At 31.9% G+C, this 20776-nt stretch overlaps 2 protein-coding genes across 2 annotated transcripts; one reads left to right on the plus strand and one right to left on the minus strand.

Moving 5' to 3' along the window:
* The first annotated feature begins 700 nt into the window (after nucleotides 1–700).
* On the plus strand, nucleotides 701–6685 carry LOC124927341 (anaphase-promoting complex subunit 2). The gene is made up of 16 exons (XM_047467746.1): nucleotides 701–1130; nucleotides 1210–1299; nucleotides 1500–1722; nucleotides 2061–2353; nucleotides 2520–2591; nucleotides 3323–3567; nucleotides 3774–4190; nucleotides 4280–4481; nucleotides 4562–4676; nucleotides 4769–4854; nucleotides 4959–5078; nucleotides 5423–5511; nucleotides 5579–5660; nucleotides 5957–6148; nucleotides 6266–6334; nucleotides 6416–6685. Exons 1-16 carry the CDS (start codon nucleotides 897–899, stop codon nucleotides 6536–6538), a joined length of 2652 nt encoding a protein of 883 aa, XP_047323702.1. The 5' UTR covers nucleotides 701–896; the 3' UTR covers nucleotides 6539–6685.
* A 137-nt stretch (nucleotides 6686–6822) lies between these two features.
* On the minus strand, nucleotides 6823–10427 carry LOC124927342. Its single transcript, XM_047467747.1, has 3 exons — nucleotides 10189–10427; nucleotides 8674–9681; nucleotides 6823–7871 (listed from the first exon to the last, which is right to left on the minus strand). The coding sequence occupies exons 2-3, from the start codon at nucleotides 9640–9642 to the stop codon at nucleotides 7023–7025; spliced, it is 1818 nt and encodes a 605-aa protein (XP_047323703.1). The 5' UTR covers nucleotides 9643–9681; nucleotides 10189–10427; the 3' UTR covers nucleotides 6823–7022.
* Nucleotides 10428–20776: the final 10349 nt, after the last annotated feature.

Consider the following 20776-nt stretch of genomic DNA (forward strand, 5'->3'; position numbering starts at 1 on the left):
ATGAATTTGAGAAATTTATTTACCAAGAGAAAATAAAAAGTTTAGGAAAAAGATGTGTGAAGGAATTTATAAAGTAAACTAAAAATTATAAAGATCGAATTTGAACTTGGTTACAATATCGAGCTAATCGAATACGACTCGAATTCGGTGAAATCGTGATCGAGTTGAGATTGGACTGAATTACGCTCATAGTTATCTTAACTCGTTAACACCCTATTTGATATTAAAAATTCATGCTAGAACGAAAAAAGTAACTCATTTTCTTTATTCTAAATTCAATTTCATCTTTACTTCTGCAAGAAGGTAATTTTTTTATATATATTTTAATTAATTGTACATTTCTTAATATCTTCAATGCTGTTTCATTCTTTATAATTATTTCTCTTTTAGTAAAAAATAATAAAAATAAAATCTTCTTAGTAAAGAATGTATTCATTTAATATTATTAGGTAAGAAGTATGAGAAGTATAAATTATATAGGTGTTTATTATTTGGTTGAGAGTATAAAATATATATAAATTATATAAATTTTATTATTTTGTGTTTGGTTATTATATAAAAATGTAATAAAAAATATAAAAAGATTATTATTATTATTATTTTTTATAACTAAAAGTAAAGGAAATAAAAAACAATTTTCTTCAAAGGCTAATAATAATAATAATAATAATAAATCACTTTGTAGTCTTTGAAAGTTCTACCGAAATCTCAGGGCAGGCAGAGCATGTTCTTCGAATTCTTCTGATGCTGTTTGAACATTTGGAGTGGCGGCAAATAGTAACCGACAACGGAGAGAGACATTCTCTCTGTAGAATCTAGAATTCTTGCTTCAGTTCAGAACCTTCACATTCATTCATTCATTCATTTATGGTTGCTAAGCTAGGGCTACTTTTGCGATGACGGTGGACGCCCTCTCATCCGTTTGCAAATTGGACATTTTGGATTCGTTCAACGATGATTCTCTCAAACAAGTTTCTGAAAGTTGGAAAGGTTTCTGCTTAGCTACCAAATCTCTTCTCGCCGGAAACACCGATACTTCTCTGGGTCCAGAGTTTGTTTCTCACTCTCATGTTTTGTTCACGCACGGACTCGAATCTGCCCTACAACAACACTTCTTTGCCTCTCTGCAGGTTGGTTGTTTACAGATTCGTTTTTGTATTTTTTATTAGAATCTTTGTGGTATTCGGTAATTACTCTCTTTTCCTGCAGGGAACTTTTGAGAAGAATGGAGCAAAAGTGTTTTGGCAGCATTTTGATGCTTACAAGAATTTTGCAGCTTTAGAAGATAACATGAATCCTGTAAGTGACATAAGAGACTCATTTAGGGCACCTTACATTCTGTTAAACATGGAAAAATAACCAACTAAAAAAGGTTTCTTTTATAGCAATCCCCGATAGTTCTGATTTCAAGGTTGCCTTTTCTATCCCAGCTATACTTCTGTTCCAGCTTATTACTTGATGTGCTTATATTTCTTGTTTTATGTTCTCTTGTGCTGAAGGATGAAGTTCAGCATGTCATTTGTAAAGCTTTGAAAGAGTTATTGCTGGAAAAGTTGTTTGAGGAGAAGTGTCTAACTATACTGGTGCGAGCCCTGCAGTCATACAAGGAGAGTACGCTTGACAGTCGATATCGTGGAGAGACGGAAAAAAAGATACTGTTTTCTAAATATCAATTAATAGTGTCTACAGCTCTTCTCTCCTCACTTCCAAGGCATTTTCCCGGTACACTTTTCTCCATGAGCTATGAAAATCTACTGCCTTTTATGCAAACTGTTACACATCTCTTTAGTGAGTTTTCATAACGGATTTACCAAAATAGTTGCTTGATGTAAAAGAACATTAATGTTGGAATCTGATCTCTTGAGTTCATCCTTCTTCTGCTCTCTGTTTTCTTATGGTTTTGCATTCCTTGTGTGATTACTACCACTCAACTGTTCTATTCAGCTCTTGTTAAAGGCCAAACCTTTGGAATATTAGATTGCATTATTTGAGATTATTTCTATATTAACATAACAGAAACCTGAAATTTCTTAATCATGTCTTGAATGTTATATTTGTAGAAATATTGCGATGGTATTTCAAATCAATGCTAGAAGAACTAAGTACAATAGCTGGAGATGGCAGATATGATAGTCAATCTGATGATAGAGATGACATGGATGTAGATGTTAAAAGAGAACTCCCCAACAAAGATATTGACATGGGGACGGATGGATGCTCACAACAGAAAAGGCCTTTAGAAGATAGTGAGCTAGTGAAGAATATAGGAATTGTTGTACGTGATCTTCGAAATCTAGGTTTTATCTCAATGACCGAAGATGCATATGCTTCTGCCATTTTTTTGCTTTTGAAGGTAAGGATGCATCCAAATTATCAGCTCGTATTTAGAATGTTGCTTCTTTCCTATTGTGTGACTGGATCAACTCTTCTTTAGTGTTGATCATGCATTGTTGATTTCAGTTGGTAGCACGCCAGCTTTGCCATTTCTGGTGCTTCACGTTGTTCAAATTTGCATGCAGGACAAAGTATACAATCTCGCCGGTGATGACTACAGGAGTTCTGTTTTGGGGTCTGTCAAGGAATGGATACAGGTTCTCTTTTGTCTTGTTATATTATTTCATTGTTTCTTATTTCTGTGCAGCTGACATTGGCCACTTTTCTCCAATATATACATTCATAGAGTTGTGTGTATTGTATTATGTTGTGCTTTTCTGAGAACCTTAGTGTAATCTACAGGGATCTCTTCTATCTTGCACAAAATATTTAGTATCCAATCTTGTTGTTTCCACGTTAAACTTTTATTCAAATTATTAGACACAATTTCCATTTTGGTATAATTATTTGCTTTTTGCTAAAGATTCTTTTCTTTGATTGCATTACACCAAAATACATGAACTCCTTCATTTAGGCCTTATTTGATGTGGATTATTTGAGACTATTTTTAACCCACTATCCAATCAACAATTTACTCATCAATCATATCACTCAAATCATCAACCAAAATACTGGAATAATGTCTATTTTCTCAAAAAAAATATTTTTTACTATATATTTATACCCTTAATGTCTTTTTACATAACCCCAAATAACCTAGTTTTCAATAACCTACGTTAAACAAGATTATTTTGAAATAACCACTTGGTTATTCAAATAACCCTATATCAAACAAGGCCTTAGTGTTTGTCATAGATTGTTCCAATTTCTTAAAGTCTTATTCCATGTCTTATGACTACTTCTGCTAGAATCTTGTTTGTTATGTTTGTTTTTATCCATAGAGTTTGTGAATAAACCTTCCAATTGAATGACCATTTATTTTGCACAGGCTGTTCCCCTGAGGTTCTTGCATGAACTTCTCGTTTACCTTGGTGATTCCAGTTCTTATGATAGTGCTTCTCCTGGTCAAAAATCACCTTTGGCTTCACAATCCTGGTCATATTATCCCGGAACAGACTATCCTTCTCAAGGATTGGTTAGATGGCACTTACGATTGGAGTATTTTGCCTATGAGACATTGCAAGATTTAAGGATAGCCAAACTTTTTGAAATTATAGTGGATTATCCTGACAGGTATGTTAAGTTTATCCTCAAACTTTTCATATCCGATGTATAATAGATAGCCTAAAGATCTGAGTAGCTATGTGGATTACTCCTTGGATTGTATTAGCCAGGAGAATTTTGAAAAAAGAAGAAGAGGGATATATATGTTTTTGGAAGCCAATAGATTATTCTGGGTTTAATTCATTTTGTTTTGAAAATTTTCGTGGATGTTGCAGCTCTCCTGCCATTGAAGACTTGAAACAATGTCTTGAATACACAGGACAACATTCAAAGCTGGTTGATTCGTTTATATCTGCGCTCCGGTACCGATTGCTCACTGCTGGTGCTTCAACCAACGATATCTTGCACCAGTATGTTTCTACCATTAAAGCTCTGAAGACAATAGATCCTGCTGGTGTTTTTCTTGAAGCAGTTGGTGAACCAATAAGAGAGTACCTTAAGGGGAGAAAAGATACCATTAAATGTATTGTCACCATGCTTACAGATGGGACTGGTGCAAATGCAGGTGGACCTGGAAACACTGGTGATAGTCTTCTTGAAGAACTAAACAGAGATGAAGAAAGCCAAGAGAGTTTTGGTTTTGATGATGATATTAATACCGATGACAAGCAGGCTTGGATAAATGCTCTACGGTAATTTGATGTTACCAATGCTAATAGGTTAACTGTCATGGTTAAATTTGATATTACTTGTTCCTTTTGCAATTTTTTCTTATACCTAGCTGGGAGCCTGATCCTGTTGAGGCTGATCCCTTGAGGGGTAGCAGCAATAGAAGAAAAGTCGACATTCTTGGTATGATTGTTGGCATTATCGGTTCAAAAGACCAACTCATTAATGAATATCGTGTTATGCTGGCTGAGAAGCTTCTGAACAAAACGGATTATGACATAGACATGGAAATTCGAACTTTGGAACTTCTTAAGGTATGAGAAAGAACTATTGTTATCTAAGCTCTTGAGAAATTCTCTTTTTTTCTTCATGATTGAGTTCAAGTGTTTCTCAGATACACTTTGGAGAAACGAGCATGCAGAAGTGTGAAATAATGCTTAATGATCTTATTGATTCTAAAAGAACAAATGCTAATATAAAAGCGACCATCAACAAGTCATCTCAAACAGGTACAACATTTTTTCATCTAACTTGCATTTTAATGTTTAGTGGTAGGTTTTATCTCTTTTAGGCTTAACTGACTATTTTATATGTGCAACAGATGCTGAATCCATTGAGGACAATGACATGTCTCTGGATACTATCAGCGCCACCATCATATCTTCAAACTTCTGGCCACAAATCCAGGTATCATCATGTTTCTGGATTTCTGTCATCTAGAGATTTTTCTTCTGTATCCAAGTATTTTGCTTATTGATTTATTGAATGTTGAGTTTCTTATGAACTTGTAGGATGAAGCCCTTAACATTCCTCTGCCTCTGGATAATTTGTTGACTGATTATGCAAAAAGGTTTCATCATATCAAGACTCCTCGTAAGCTTGTTTGGAAGAAGAATCTTGGTACAGTCAAGGTTCGACAATCCTAGTCTTGAATCATTTGATGGTGTTATTTGAGATTAATTTCAAATATCTTGCTATCCAATCGATAATTTACCCACAATCGCATCATTCAAATCATCAACCAAAATACTGAAATCTTTTTTTTCATTATATATTTATACGCCTAATGTTTTTTACCCAAATAACCTACATCTAACAAGGTTATTTGGAAATAACCTTAGATCAAACACGACCTAAGTGACTCCATTCCATTCCAATCTATCTTCACCACTGGTCAAGTAAAGAGTGATATATATATGTGTTGGTAAATGAATTTTTTGACACTGGCAATGTTCTTTACACTATTTATGTTTAGTTGGAGCTGCAATTTGAAGATAGATTGGTTCAATTCACGGTCACTCCTTTGCTCGCTTCAATCATTATGCAATTTCAAGATCAAACAAGGTAAACATATGAACATCTCATGTGATATCTAAATTTATTACTTGAAGCCTGATATGTTTGCCTCCAGCTGGTCGTCTAAACATCTTGCAGCTGCTCTTGGAGTACCTGTTGATGTACTTAATCGAAGAATAAGCTTCTGGATTAGCAAGGTTAGATTGCCAATTCTTGTCAATCACTCAACATCCTTAGCATTTTTTTCATTAATTTCCTCATTTTCCCTGTTCAATCATCAATGTTAAATGAAGAGCTAGGTTTTTGTTTGGCATATATCAAATGAAACAGTACTAGTATTCACAATCCGTATAATAGCAGGTTTTGAACCCTATATGAGGTTTCTAATTATTAGGACAGTTATTGCCCCATGTTTGCTAAAGGAAGGTAGGCAGTTGTTGATTCAGAACAAAAAATAGTTATTGGTTTCATACAAAGTCCCCTTTTCTTACAGGGAATCATTTCAGAAACCATGGAAACAGAACCTAGTGACCACATATTTAACCTGGTAGAGGGTGTGGCTGAAGGCACCAGGGCGGGTGCCAACAGTGGGGGATGTGAGGAGCTTCTGGTAGCTGATGAAGATGGAGAGAGTTCAGTAGCTACTCTTGAGGATCAACTTCTTAAAGAAATGACTGTTTTCGAGGTAAGTCTAAATATTTGGTAGTTTAGTCAAACTCTTGACAATCTTCTCTTTTCCGTTACTTGGCTTGAGAAACTACTGCCCCTCTAATCCTGTATATGATGTGGCTTAAAAATGCAGAAATTCATTAGCGGGATGCTGACAAATTTTGGTAGCATGGCATTGGATCGAATCCATAACACACTCAAGGTAAGTTTCATTATTAGGTGATGACAAAATGCTCTGTTATAGAGTAGGTAAACAAAATTGAATGAATTATTATTGGCGCAGATGTTTTGTATAGCAGATCCTCCTTATGACAAATCACTCCAGCAACTCCAGACCTTCTTATCTGGTCTAGTTGCAGAAGAGAAGTTGGAGCTCAGAGATGGCATGTACTTCTTGAAGAAATGAAGGCACTAATTGCGCACAAACTTTGAATGTATTTGAACAATTTATTATAGAGGTTTCCCCCCTTTTTTTTGTGTAAGAAACGTGAGAAGCTCAAGCATGATAGGTGTATGTATGGGGATTTTTTATATATATATTTTTCATTCCCAATCGGATTCATTTCATTCCATCGCCTTTGCAATTCATTTAGGTTAGGTTTTGTTTGGATTGATGTAAATAGAATTGAAAATAAAAATATAGAATTGTCCTCCTAACTATTATAATCTGCATCCACAAAACTAAAAGTCTGAAACAACCAAAAGGTAAGTCTGTTGCATTGCATCAAATTGCACACAAAATTAGTACACAAGGAATATTAGTGAATAAATGAAAAAAGAATTGAACTATTTATAGCACAACTTCTTTATGAACAACTTAGATTTGTAGCATTCATTACCCAAACAAAATACACACCAGACAGCAATCCAAGACCCAAACTTAGGGTTCTTCATCCTACTTGATTGTTTCCTTCACCCTCACAATCATCGTCGTTCTCAATCCCACCTCTCTGCTCGTTGATTCCCATCTCACTTTCACTAGCCGTCTCCCATTCAGAATCATCGGTCTGTTGCCCATACATATCCCCACCATCTCCCTCACAGTTATTAACACCTCCGTGCTTAATAGCAGCCTCTCGAAATAGCCAAGCCGACTGCATCTGCTTTTTAACTAACCGCTCTGCATAGTGAGGCACTTTATTCTGCCTTAAAGTAAGATCAGGGTCACTCGACTGAGAACACTCATTTATAAACAGAATAGCGTCTAGCAAACTCTCTTTAGCTAACCCTAGCATGTCATACGCCTGAGCTCTCCTCCACAGGCTTTTCGCATGACGGTTGATCGGATTGTGTAGACAAAGAGCTCGTGTGGCATCACTTATGGCTGCCAATGGCTGTTGTAACAGAAGATGACATTGGGCTCGGTTACTGTACAAAACTACCCTCTCTTTCTTTGATCGCATAGGACATAATGCTAATGCTTCGGAATATTTTGATGCTGCTCCTGAAATGTTTCCGGAAGAGAAGAGGGAATTTCCTTCCAGCTTCACCACTAATGCGGCTGCTTGTTTGATGTGGAGATCGTCTTTAGGCATGTTCTTTTCCCATTTCAGCCTCTCTCGTGAGTTTAAGGTTTCCTCGATCTGTTCCTTGGTGCGGCTGCTCATGGAATTACGTCCTGGCGACTGAATGATGATGTCCTGAAGAATGTTAACGATGGAATCTCCGAGTTTTTTGTGATCGCCTAGATTTGAAATCTCTGCTAGGTCAATTAGTGCTGGTACTGCTTTGTCAACCACCTGTTTAAATAATTATTTTTTAGCATAGTTTCAATCATTAAATTAATGAAGTTTGAACAAATAAGGTGATAAGTAGGGAATTAATTTGTTTTGGTGTTTTAGCAAATAAGATCTAAATAATAATGTTAACATTTAAGGGAACAATAATAATGATATAATGTGAACTCATTTAAGGATGAAGAGAGAATGAGTCACTTTTTGTAAATAAGGTGTAAAATTTATCACCATTTACAAAAATTTAGAAAATCACCATAAATTGGTCACAAATGCACATGAACAACCAAAGTTTTTGTGCTATTGTGAGCCCCCATTTGAAAACACTTTATGGGTCTGGATCTAGACGAAAAACCACCATAAATTCTTGAATTTGTGTCTAGCTAAGTTCTTTTCCAAACATGGTTTCATCTCCAGGCACATCCATAGGATATACTTGGCATAAAATGTGTTTCCAAATAAACTTATATCTCATCAGGATGTGAATCAGATAAGATCACGTTTGAAAATAAAATTTAGTGAGACACCAATCAGGACGTTTGATGAGACGATTTCACATCTAGATGTAGATCCAGATTCAAATCAAGAAAGTGTTTTCAAATGGGCCCACTTCTATGCCCTGGAAACACTTTTTGGGTCTGGATAGGATCTAAGCAAGACGATTTTTCATCTAGATATGGAGGTCTATACAAAAAAAGTGTTTCCAAATATGTAAAAATAGGAAGAAGATAATAATCTTAAAACTACTGAGAATGATACTTGTTTTTCCAAAAAGAAAACAGAAAACTATGGAGAATGATAGATTTACCTTATGGCATGTATTTGGGTCTTGAATCAACCAAAGAAGACAATCAATAGCCATGTATTGCCAGTCATCGGACGAACGGGCAATATTACACAAAGCTTCGATAATACCGGGACAACTAGCGACAGGTCCCCGACCAAGCTTATGATGACAAATGGTCCTCAACAAACCAATGCCAGCCGGTGAATTCTCATTCACAAGTCCTCCCCACATGCCAGGCAGTTTAACCAAGAACTCTGGTTTACATATAGCAGAAAGAGACTCTGGTTTAAAAGCAAAGCAATTAATCAGTTGAAGTGACCAGCATTGCAACTGACTAGCCCATTCTTCAGCTTTCCTCGACTCCATTTCCACCCCACCCATCCCCCTTGTAAGCAAGTCACAATGATAACTTAGCCTTCTATCAACATACTGGTAGAAATGAGTGTACACAATTTCTAACGAACTCATCGCCAGTTGAATCGAAAGCTCGAGAATCTCTTCATGACTAGCAACGGCTGGGAAAGTAGAAGCGTAGGTAGCCAGATGACCTAGAGCTCTAATCGCAACTCTCTGTTCGACCCAAGTTAATCTTCCTCTTAAAAGCTCAACCAAAGGCGGAATAACTCCTGCATGAACAGCACCTTCTGCGAATTCTTCCATGTTCATTGTATACGAACCGATTATGTGAGCTGCGTAGTAAGGAATGTATATGTTTTGGTCGTGGGAAATCCAGCGACGGTTCTTTAATCCTTTCCAGACGAGTGCAGCCATACACTCGAATATACCGAGCTCAATGAATTCAGGGTCGTTTGGATGTGCCATGGCCGTATTCCATAAACCGCTAATGGGTAGAACTTGACCATCTTCGTCCTGTGAGGGTAAATCTCTGAAAAACTTCATTATACTTGATCTGCGCTTACCTGGGTTTCCTTCCTTCATGACACAGAAGAAGCATCCTGGATATGGACAGTCCGGGGAAGCTTTATCCATTGTAGGAAACTCAGTAACTGGAGAGGATGAGTCTAATTCCTTGTAGAACAGAAGATATATCATATATCAATATGTCATCTAAGAACAATTTCAAAATTGAGTTTCAGTGCTCGGTTGATTTAATGTGAATTGGATCTGTAATGAATTGTTCAGCTCATTCATGATCTCCACTCTTAAAGTTCAACAAATCAATTGCATAAAGTGTATGTGTGTGTGCAGGAAGATCTTTTGAACTATCAAATTAAATCTAAAAAAGAAAAGCAAGTTCAGTCAAAAGGAGCTTAATCCCAGAGATCGCGATAGAACAGTAAGGAATTGAATACATGAAGATGTCGAGAGTACCCCCCACAGGAGAAAAACAAAAATCAATGATAAAAACCCTAAATTAGAGACAGACAGACAGAGAGAGAGCTAAAAACACCCATGTAAAGGGTTGCAAAAAAGGCATTAACTTTAAGCCATGAAGAGGAAGAAGGTCATCGGACATTGCTAATCCCAGGAAGGAAATCAATCAATCACAGAGAGAGATAGAGAGGAAAATGATACCTGGGAAGTATTGAATTGAATTGAATCAACCGTACAGAAGAAGAAGCAGATAGAGGAGAGATGGGTTTGCTGCTGCTGCTGCTAGTGTTATTTGTTGGGCAAAGGATGGATCATTAATTAATGGGTTTTCAATTCATGAATGAATCACTTCACTGGTTTACTTACTTTTTCTCTGTCCACTTTTAAACAGTTGTTGTTGAAGCAGGAGGAGAAAGAGGAGGAGGAGCTCAACGGGAAGGCTGAGGAGACAAGAGAGAGAAAAAGAGATGTCGACAGGTCTGGATTAGGACAATCGAACGATACCTACAGCTCAACCGAGATCCTCCTAAGGCCTTGTTTGATCTTCACTTCTTTTCATAAATTTATTTTAATAAAAACCTCTAGAATATATCCCGGGTGAATTTTTCGAACTCTAACTGTAATAATAATTATAATAATAATAATAATAATAAATATTGGTCCCTAATTATCAGACATTAACATCAAATTTAATCATTTAAAACATTAAATTGCCTTACATGGTAAAATTGTTATCCATACTTTATTTTAAATTTTAACTATATTATTTATTTATATACAACAGCAAATAAATGGAATCTTTGTTTGATTTGAATACTTTTGTTTAGAGAATTGTTTTTTTTTTATGAATAAATAGATTAAATTATCAAAATATTTTATGTTATATATAGTAAAGTAAATATAATTTGATAATTTAATTAATGATTACATTTTCTTATATAAATATGATCATAGTTAAATCCTCTTCATTCTAAAATTTTGTTTATTGACAATTTTGACTTTTTCTTCCTATTTTATAAGGGTGGTAATAAATTAGTCAAAATATTTAATATTTGGATAACTAATTAATAATCAGATCTTGAGCAAATTAATAAAAAACACTAATCAATCTATTAACATTATTGTTATTAACATTATTGTGACATTTAAGTGAATGGATTGCAAGATCTTTGGATTTAATTTATTTTATTGAAAAAAAATCATTTATTTAATTTATTATCGACCAATACAGCTAGCATTGGGGCATTTAAACATACTTTGGAGATTATAAAGTGCTTACCTTTGTCAAACATTTCAATTTTCAAATGTATTCCAATATTAAATTGATGTGAGCGTTATTATGGTACAAATTAGGCTCTTATATTTTATTATTATTATATTAATGTAGGATTTTGCATTATTTCACGCCATTCATCGACACTCACTTCAATTTAAGGTATTTTGTGACATTTAATCTATTAAAAATTACTAAGTGAGTTTGTTCTATTTTATTTTTTAATTATATATTAAAAGATAAAAGAATTAAAATGAATGTGATATTAAATTAATATCTTTAAAGCCTATAGGGCTATAATATAGTTGGTGGCATTTCTTAAAATAAAAAGTAAAGGAGATGAAAATGAGATTATCCATTTAATTAGATAATTACTTTAATGGTTAATTAATTATAAATCTATATAGTGTTATTTTTACTTTTAAAGATTTTCACTTCAAACATATTAACTAAAATGGAGGTAGTGACTATGTACTAATAACTCACAACTTTTCAATATGTTGTACATATATATTGTGTTATTTTTAACTGCAATTCATTTTTTGAGTTTTAAATTTATGTCTCATTAAATTCTTTTTTCAAACAATTATTCATCTAATTAGACCAAAATTTGATTTAACCGTTTAGAAAATATAAACTAATGAGAAATTAATGTCTTAATGTTTGAAGATTATAATATTCTTTTGTTTAAAAAGTTTTTTTTAGTTGATAGTGAAAGAACAATAGCATAGACTCATTCCCTTATTGTATTGATCAATTTGAGTCTTAACCCTGACCCTTTAAAATAAAAATAATGCAGACCTGATCATCCACATATACAAATTTAGGCTCAAAGATATTTGGAAAAGTGGCTAATTGTTAATGTTATGGTCCTTATTGGAGGATAGGATTATTTAAAAACTGGCTAATTGTTTTAGTAAATAATTGGTACTTTAGACTAGTTAAGCCAAGATTTAGGCGCACTAATAAACTTGCATAATAGCAAAAGGGGTATATTAAGCCTGATATTCTTGCGGTATTTTAGGATTTTGGTGGCCCATGCACATACACACTGATTTTATTTACCAGAAATCAAAGAATAACAAATATAAATATATGAAGCAGAAGGGTGGAAATTGAAATATATATATATATATGAGCCCATTAACAAATTAATCTCATAAATATTTATCCTAGCTAGTAAAAAATACAAATAAAAAAGAAGGGTTAAGATTACACAGACGTTTAATTAATTTTGGCCTTCCACCAATTTCACATGTGTTTTGACGTAGAAAAGAGATAAAGTTGAAAAAGTTAATTAGGTCTAATTCTATGCACACAATTATACCACCTTGGAAACTAGTTTATTTAAGTAGTGTAGTTGAATAGTATGATTATGCTAACTTTTTTCCAAAAATAATTAAACTAAAATCGTTGTTTATTTTTTTAATAACAATCACAAACTCAACATAAATAACATTAGGAAAACTTGTTTGGTTGGCTCTCATCGCAATTGGAAAGAGATCCAAACTTATAAACCTAATTACATTGAGGTTATTTGAAAATGGTTATTTATCACCCTAGAAATCGTCAAAGTTAAATGTATGTAATTTTTTGAAATAAAAAAATGTGTCAAACTTATTAAATTTTCATTAAACAACTATAAGAGATGAAATTTGTATTTTCTTTAAAAATAAAATCAATTCATTACAAGATATACATAAATTGTCATTAGTTAGAACACTCAATATAAAAAGAAAAACTTGTGTGTTCCAAACTATCAGTAACTCATCAAAACAATGTGCACAAGTTCTTTTGGAGACAAGTTTTGTTTTTCATTATATATATATATATATATATATATATATATATATATATATATATATATATATATATATATATATATATATATATATATATATATATATATATATTTTTAAGTTCATTTTGTGACTTTGGAATATTTTTAAAAAATGGTTACATGGGATGATAATAATACATTCAATAATCGGGTTCGAATATTTTAAATTGGGTTTGAGGTTAAACATTAAGAAGAGAGAAAAGTGAGTTATGGTTTAGGGTTTAAGGTCCCGACATTAAGAACGGAGAAGATACCCAATCGGGTACGGGTTTAGGGTCGGAATGAGAGTGTGCAAAATACTTTACTATATTAATATAATTTTTATTTTATTAAAGTTGATATGACGTTTCAAATAACTCATTAATACAAATATCATAAATACAACATTTATTTTACTCTTATCCAATCTATTCCAACTTTATTTTGTTATATTTCCAAAAAGGTTATTTCTCTCTTTTTTTTCCAACTTTTTTTTAATAACAAAATATTAATTTTCTCTCACCAAATATTTGTATTTAATTTTAACTTCTTTTTCTTCAACATTCAATATAACTTTTCTTCACTTGAGTAACAATAATTTTTTATTTTTTAAGATATACAACATAAATAAATAATAATTTTTTTAACATTTTGATATTACTAATTTTAAAATTATTTATTAAAATTATATTTTATTCCTTAACCTCTACCATCTTATTAGTATTTTAACTGGATAATGGGTACCCAACGAATCGATAATGATGATAGTAATAGAGATACTTGTCGGAGTCTGGTAGTAAAATAAAAATCGAATTCGTCGATAGGTATTTCATAACAAATTCTCAGCACTAGTCGATAATTTTATTGCCTTAGTTTCATCCCAATATTTTTTTTTTGCGGGAATAAAGTTATAGAAAATTAAATAAGCTTGTAGTCATTCCGAGAATCTATCTCGAGACCTCTGGCACCCGAAGTACCACGGCTAAGACATGTATAATAGGTTTTTTTATGGGAGCTTATATATCTCCTAGTCGATCTTGTGGCTTATGCCGCTCATCTTCTCTTCACTACTTCAACGTCAGTTTCTTGGCCATGAGTTTCTCTTTGTGATCATTAATTATGAGATCAAGTCAATAATCTCGTTTTACTCTGATCTCCCTTATCTGACTTAGTTTTGCACCCTTGTTTGACGTCTTTGTTGAGTCCAATGCAGCTCAATTGATGTTTTGGACTGGTTTGGCCCCCATGCCCAAATGCAAAAAAGAAAAAAGAAATTGTAACCCTCAAAATTAAAACAATTCTACTAAACGGTTTTATAAGATAGATATATAATAGGGTTGACGGCATAACATAATAATCATGTCCATTTCGATGGGTAAGTACGTACATACAATTTTAGAGGCTGTTTATAATGAAAATATATAGCGCTAGCATCTTTTGGTTTTTGTTCTTGGTCTCTCTTCCTAATTGATAGGACAATCAGAGCCGTTCCAAGGGCGGCCTCAACGAGAAAGCCCATGGGTTAGAACATACAAGAAGGGCAGGGTTTCGTCTGTTACCCTCACAATGAGAGGCAAAATGGTCACATTTAAAAATATATTTTACCGTTTTGCAAGGAACAAATGATCATCACCCTTTGGAGGCTCTAACTTTGATCTATTTTGTTCTACACACTTTTCAATTTATTTTCTTAAATAACTTATATTTTCATTCTCAAATTATACCCACCTTATTTTTTACCAAAACTTTTTTTTTCTTTAATTCACAAATTATTTAATTGTATAAATATAAAAATTATATATATATATAACTAAAATTAAATCTACTTATAAATTTAATCATTAAAAAATATATATTATATAAACATTAAAATAAAATATATTAACTACATAAATTTTGATTTTTATTGTACCTATTTTATTTTAATTTTAAATAATTTATAATATTGAGATTAATTTTTATTTCATTTTAATTATTTAAAAAATATATATATATGAGAATGAAAAAAACTTGTTTCTCTCTTTCTTTACCACTATCGTTTTCCATTTGCCGCACTTCTTCTTTCTTGGTCATCATTTAAAACATAAATAAATTGAAAAAATTGGCCTAGTGAAGCCCTGCCCTAACTATAGTATATTTAGTTTGTCGTTGTGTCTACTGAGTAATCCTTAATTGGCAATTCCCCAGGTGGATGAGGCATATACGATAAAAGATCTCGAGAGTGCAGTACTTATTACTGTACGTAGAGCCATGCATATATATAATGCTTGAAACAACATTAAAACATCAGATCTGATGTTCCTCTCACACAAAACCCTATTTAAATAGACAAACATGAATTGAAATGAAATGTTTTCTATTTTGTGTTTGAAAGTCAAGAGTGTTATATATATATATATAAAAGATTGAGAGAAATAAATTAGAGAGATATATATTCACTTTCAATAAAATACCTTAGAAATTGAAATGAAAACTAGATCTAGTGTAAATTAAGCATAATCGTCACACGGCGACATCGTATTGTACAAATGTAGATAGTTATGTAGTCAAGACAAACATGAATCGAAATGAAAAGTTTTTCTATTTTTGTGTTTGAAAGTCAATATATATATATATATATATATATATATATATATATATATATATATATATATATATATATATATATATATATATATATATATATGCCCTAGTTAAAAAAAAAAAGATAAGAGAAATAAATTAGAGAGATATATATTCACTTTCAATAAAATACCTTAGAAATTGAAATGAAAACTTGATCTAGTGTAAGTTGAGCATAATCATCATAGGGGACATCGTATGTACAAATGTAGATAGTTATGTAGTCAAAACAAACATGAATCGAAATGAAAAGTTTTTCTATTTTTATGTTTGAAAGTCAAGAGTTGTATATATGCCCTAGTTAAAAAAAGATACAAATAAATAAATTAGAGAGGTATATATTTACTTTAAATAATATACCCTAGAAATTGGAATGAAAACTGGATCTATCGTAAATTGATCAGCATAACAATCATCGACAATCTCGCATGTGCGGATATAGATAGATATGTAGCTAGGAGCAACTTGCCGGGATCTCAAATATATATATATGGTCCATCCGGCAAGTCATCCTTGGCTACACTTCATATACTACATCTCAACATGTAAGATCTCCCATGAGACCTAATTAAGAAACACATTTTTTTCTTCATCCAAGAACAACACATATTTATAGCTAGCCGAGAGAGGGAGATACCTTAGAAACTGGAATGAAAACTAGATTTAGTGTAATAATTATCACCGGCGATCTTGCATGTGTAGATGTAGATAGATATGTAGCCAAGAGTAACTTGTCGGGATCTCATATATATATATATATGGTCCATCCGGCAAGTCATCCTTGGCTACACTTCGTATACTTCATCTCAACATGTAAGACCTCCTATGAGACATAACTAAGAAAACATATTTTCTTTCATCCAAGAACCCCACATATTTATAGCTAGCCAATTCAACATAGAGGGAGACAGTATGTGATGCCACTTGCTAGGAATACATTGAAAATAAAAATATATAAATTAAACTATAATAAAAAAAAGTGTCATTCAAATTCTTCAAGGAATTACTTTTTTTTTTAGATAAATTAATTGAAAGATTATTATTCCATAAGTTACAAAAATATTATTTTTATCAATTAAAGAAAATTATAATATTTAGAATCTAAATTAAATAATATAAAACTAGTAATAAATAATATAATATACTTTAAATCTCTTATTTTTATGACGCGTTTGATTGAGATTATTTAGTGTTTGTGTAATAATCTGTTACAATAATTTTATGTAATAAATTAAGATAAAAAATATAATCAAACACAATTTGTACGCTTAAATACAAATTTTATTTTTTATCTTCCTCTTTTAACTGCTTAAACTTGCTTACTAGAGCCTTAGTATAAACTGAATCAAGCTTACCCTCAATAAATTAAGCTATTAAAGTGATGATTTGATTTGGCAGAGGAAATAAGTTAAATTAATATTACCAAATGAAGCTAATCACAAACAAATGGTTAACAAATTGACTGTTATCAAACAGATACATCAATAAAGGTAGGACATAAATGATCATTTAAATAAGAAGGTGAATGAAAGTATCAAAATGAAAGATGGACGTTGGTGTTATTATTGAAATCAGAAATAATGTTTGAATTTGGTATATATTTTAATAAAATGATATATGAGGGCCGATGGGCCATACCGATTTGCATGCACCGAGCAGAATGCAGGCAAAGGCAGGCGGGCAGACGGTTGGCCCTATGGCCTATGGAGAGAGATTTCTGAAAATGTGCTTTTAATTTTGCTTTGGGAAGGAAAACTCTCTTTAAATTAAAACAGCCAGCCAGCCAGCCAGCTAGCATCGAATATCCAACCCATACAAGTAACGACGACTGCTATATTGCACAAGAAGATAAACTTTTCAATTAACACACCATTGGACCTTCATCCATCACCATTCAAATTCATTCATTTATTTCTCTTTCTTTCTTTATACAATTTATATTTATTTTTACACAATCTCTCAAATATAATAAGTTATAATCATCTTTGACTAAGAATCTTGGTAGCTTAAAACATTTACAGGCAACATCATAGAGAATGAGCTCGCATAGGATACTTTTACATATTAGTATAAAATATTAATTGTATTTATAATACTTTTTTTCTCTTCAAATTTTTATTATTAAGTTATTTAATATTTTTATTAAAAAAATTAAACAGATATGCTATCTCTTACCTTTTAATAATTATTAAAAAATATATGTATTAATAATATTTTTAAGGTGTTTTAAATAAATAGAGACACAAATTTATTAAAATATTATATATATATATATATATATATATATAACAAACTTAAATATATTTTAAAATTATATATATTAATATACATGAACAAAATTGGTTATTTTTAAAAATATTTTAAAAACGGTCCATTAGATTAAAAATGATGAGAATCGATATTTAAACTCAACTACGTGACATTCAAAATACACCCACGTTATCCAATAGACTACCGAGCTCATAGGTCTCCGAGAAAACGATTAATTCTTCGACCTATTTCATTGATTTTTTAGAACAAATATTATAAAACATCGTAATAATATCATTATGAATGATACGCATAACACAAAAGATCAACAAATTTTTTCAAACCAAATAGTTCATCATAAAATAATTGGAATGATAACTCAAATACGTAGGTCTAACATATTAACTGCATCGATCCAAACTTTCTAACAACTGTCCGAAAACTTGGGTATCACATAGTGAATCTCAATTATATTTCAGAAAAACTCGAGATACTAGTTAGTTATCCCTCAACAATACAAAAGTAAGTGAGTTGTCGATTCAACATTTTCGTGACATATACGATAACGATTTACCATATTACAATATTTTTTCATGCATATTCATCTGTAAAATTTCACTGTGAATAGCATTTCATTCAAAGAACGAGATCTTTGATGGAGCCTTTGACTCCCAAAACTTTTCCCAACCAAAATTATATGAAATCATTTTAACGAACAAATTATAGAAACGTCCCACATGAAAATTATTCATGTTTTGTCAGCGTATAATGTCTTGTTCAGATGGGGAGATTTATTATTTATTTATTTTTGAAAAATGGATTAATATCATTTCATTAAAAAATCCAAAAGTAAAAAAAACAACCATTTGTATCGGGTTAGACAAACCCTAGCCTTGATCGAAGAATAAAACACACAACAATGTAAGAGTTTACAAACCAGAAACAACCAAACAGTTTTACAGCGTTGTAAACTTTTCATTTCTTGTAGTCACATCGAAATGAATATTCCAGCTCTAACTTAAGTTCCAGTTACCTTCGTTATTAAGGATACCTCTCTAAGTGTGAATAAGCGAATTTTCATCATAAACCACGTCATTCCAGACTTTTGCTCCACCTATCTTCAAACTCTTGTATAGGTTCTTGCATTGCGCTCCATCAAACACTGTATACTAATGCACCATAGAAGCACTTGAAGATTTTTGCGTAGAAATTGTTACATTTTGCTTTCACCATCGTTGTACCTCTAATATCACTTCATAAAGAATAAAGAAGGGAAATTAGAGATATTCATGTTTTTAGCGAATTTATCCCAAAGAATAGACGCAGATTGGTGATCCCCGAAGAGGTGGACAATACTCTCCTCAATCCCCACACAAAGACTACAGTTAATATCATGGATGTTCATGTATTTTCGAATTCAATCACGAGTCGGTAACCTTTCCCTAAATGTCAGTCAAAGGATAAACGGGTGATCAAACATGTCATTAACTATGACATTTTTACATATAACATTGGAAACAATTTCAAGATACGTTGTAACTAGACTTTGACACTATGTACCAAATATCGTCCCAAAAATTAATTAAAAATCCATCCCGACAATGAATTTGGATTTCTCGCATAATTTTTTCTACATAGAACAAATTCCTCTCAAATGCTTTACTCCGCTTAATAATTAAATAGTTTTGTGAATTAACTAGACCAATCTTAATATACTTAAATATGATCCTTATGCCCAGAACTTATTCGGCTTCGTTGCAAATTTACTATACTATTTCGATAGAGGAGTCTTATAAAGGAAACAAGGTCTTGAATATCCAAACCTTCTTTATCTTTAAACATTTAACATTATCTCAATTAACTAGATGACAAAACGATGAATTAAAATATTCTCATATAAATTTACATATTATTCTCTTCATTTTTATCGCCACACTTTTGAGGAGAATTAATAAAGACATCATATATGTGTGCACAGATGACAAGTTGACAACACACTCTTAATGAGGATTAATCGAATATTTCGAGATTATTTTATTTTTTCATTTAGATAACTTACTTTCAATTTTAGTGATAATCGGATATCAAGAGACATTGAATCGTAATTTAGCACCTATTGACATGTCAAGATAGATTGACGGAGAGCACCAATTCTAAACTTCAAAACATTTGTCAACCTCATATTTCTCTCATTCGAAACAGAATATGAGAAAAACTTATTTGATTTATTAAGATTAACTCGAAACCTGAGTATGCACCTAATAATCATAGAGTATCTTGAAAATACTTAAAATTTGTGTAGGTGATTTGAACCAATGAGAGTGTGTCATTAGAAAAAAAAAATGTGATATGAAAAATGATACATTCAATTCAATGGTATCAGTCCTTTGCTCAATTATCCACTGCAGAACCCTAATTACAAAATTAGGACAGTTAGTTCCAAAGTCAAAAGAGGTAACGATAAATTCACGGAGTTAGCAGTTGAATTGGACTAAACTCTTTCTTTGTTAGGATATATATATATAGACAGAAACTATAGTGGAGAAATTGATAGGGATATGGGATATGGAATATGGGGTATGGAGCAAATCGTGATGGTGATAATAAATCAGTTTTGAATATATATACATATAGATATATAAGTGAGTATGATTGAATACCAATATGTATTTAATTAATATATCCCTTTATTCATTGTGAATATCGGATCTTATACATTTTAAACAAACAAAACTCAAAATGGTGATGGAATGATCTTATACATTTTAAACAAACAAAAACTCAAAATGGTGATGGAAAAAATAATATGTGCTTTTAACTAAAAA

Source organism: Impatiens glandulifera, chromosome 2 (genome assembly GCF_907164915.1).
Source record: "Impatiens glandulifera chromosome 2, dImpGla2.1, whole genome shotgun sequence".
NCBI lineage: Eukaryota > Viridiplantae > Streptophyta > Magnoliopsida > Ericales > Balsaminaceae > Impatiens > Impatiens glandulifera.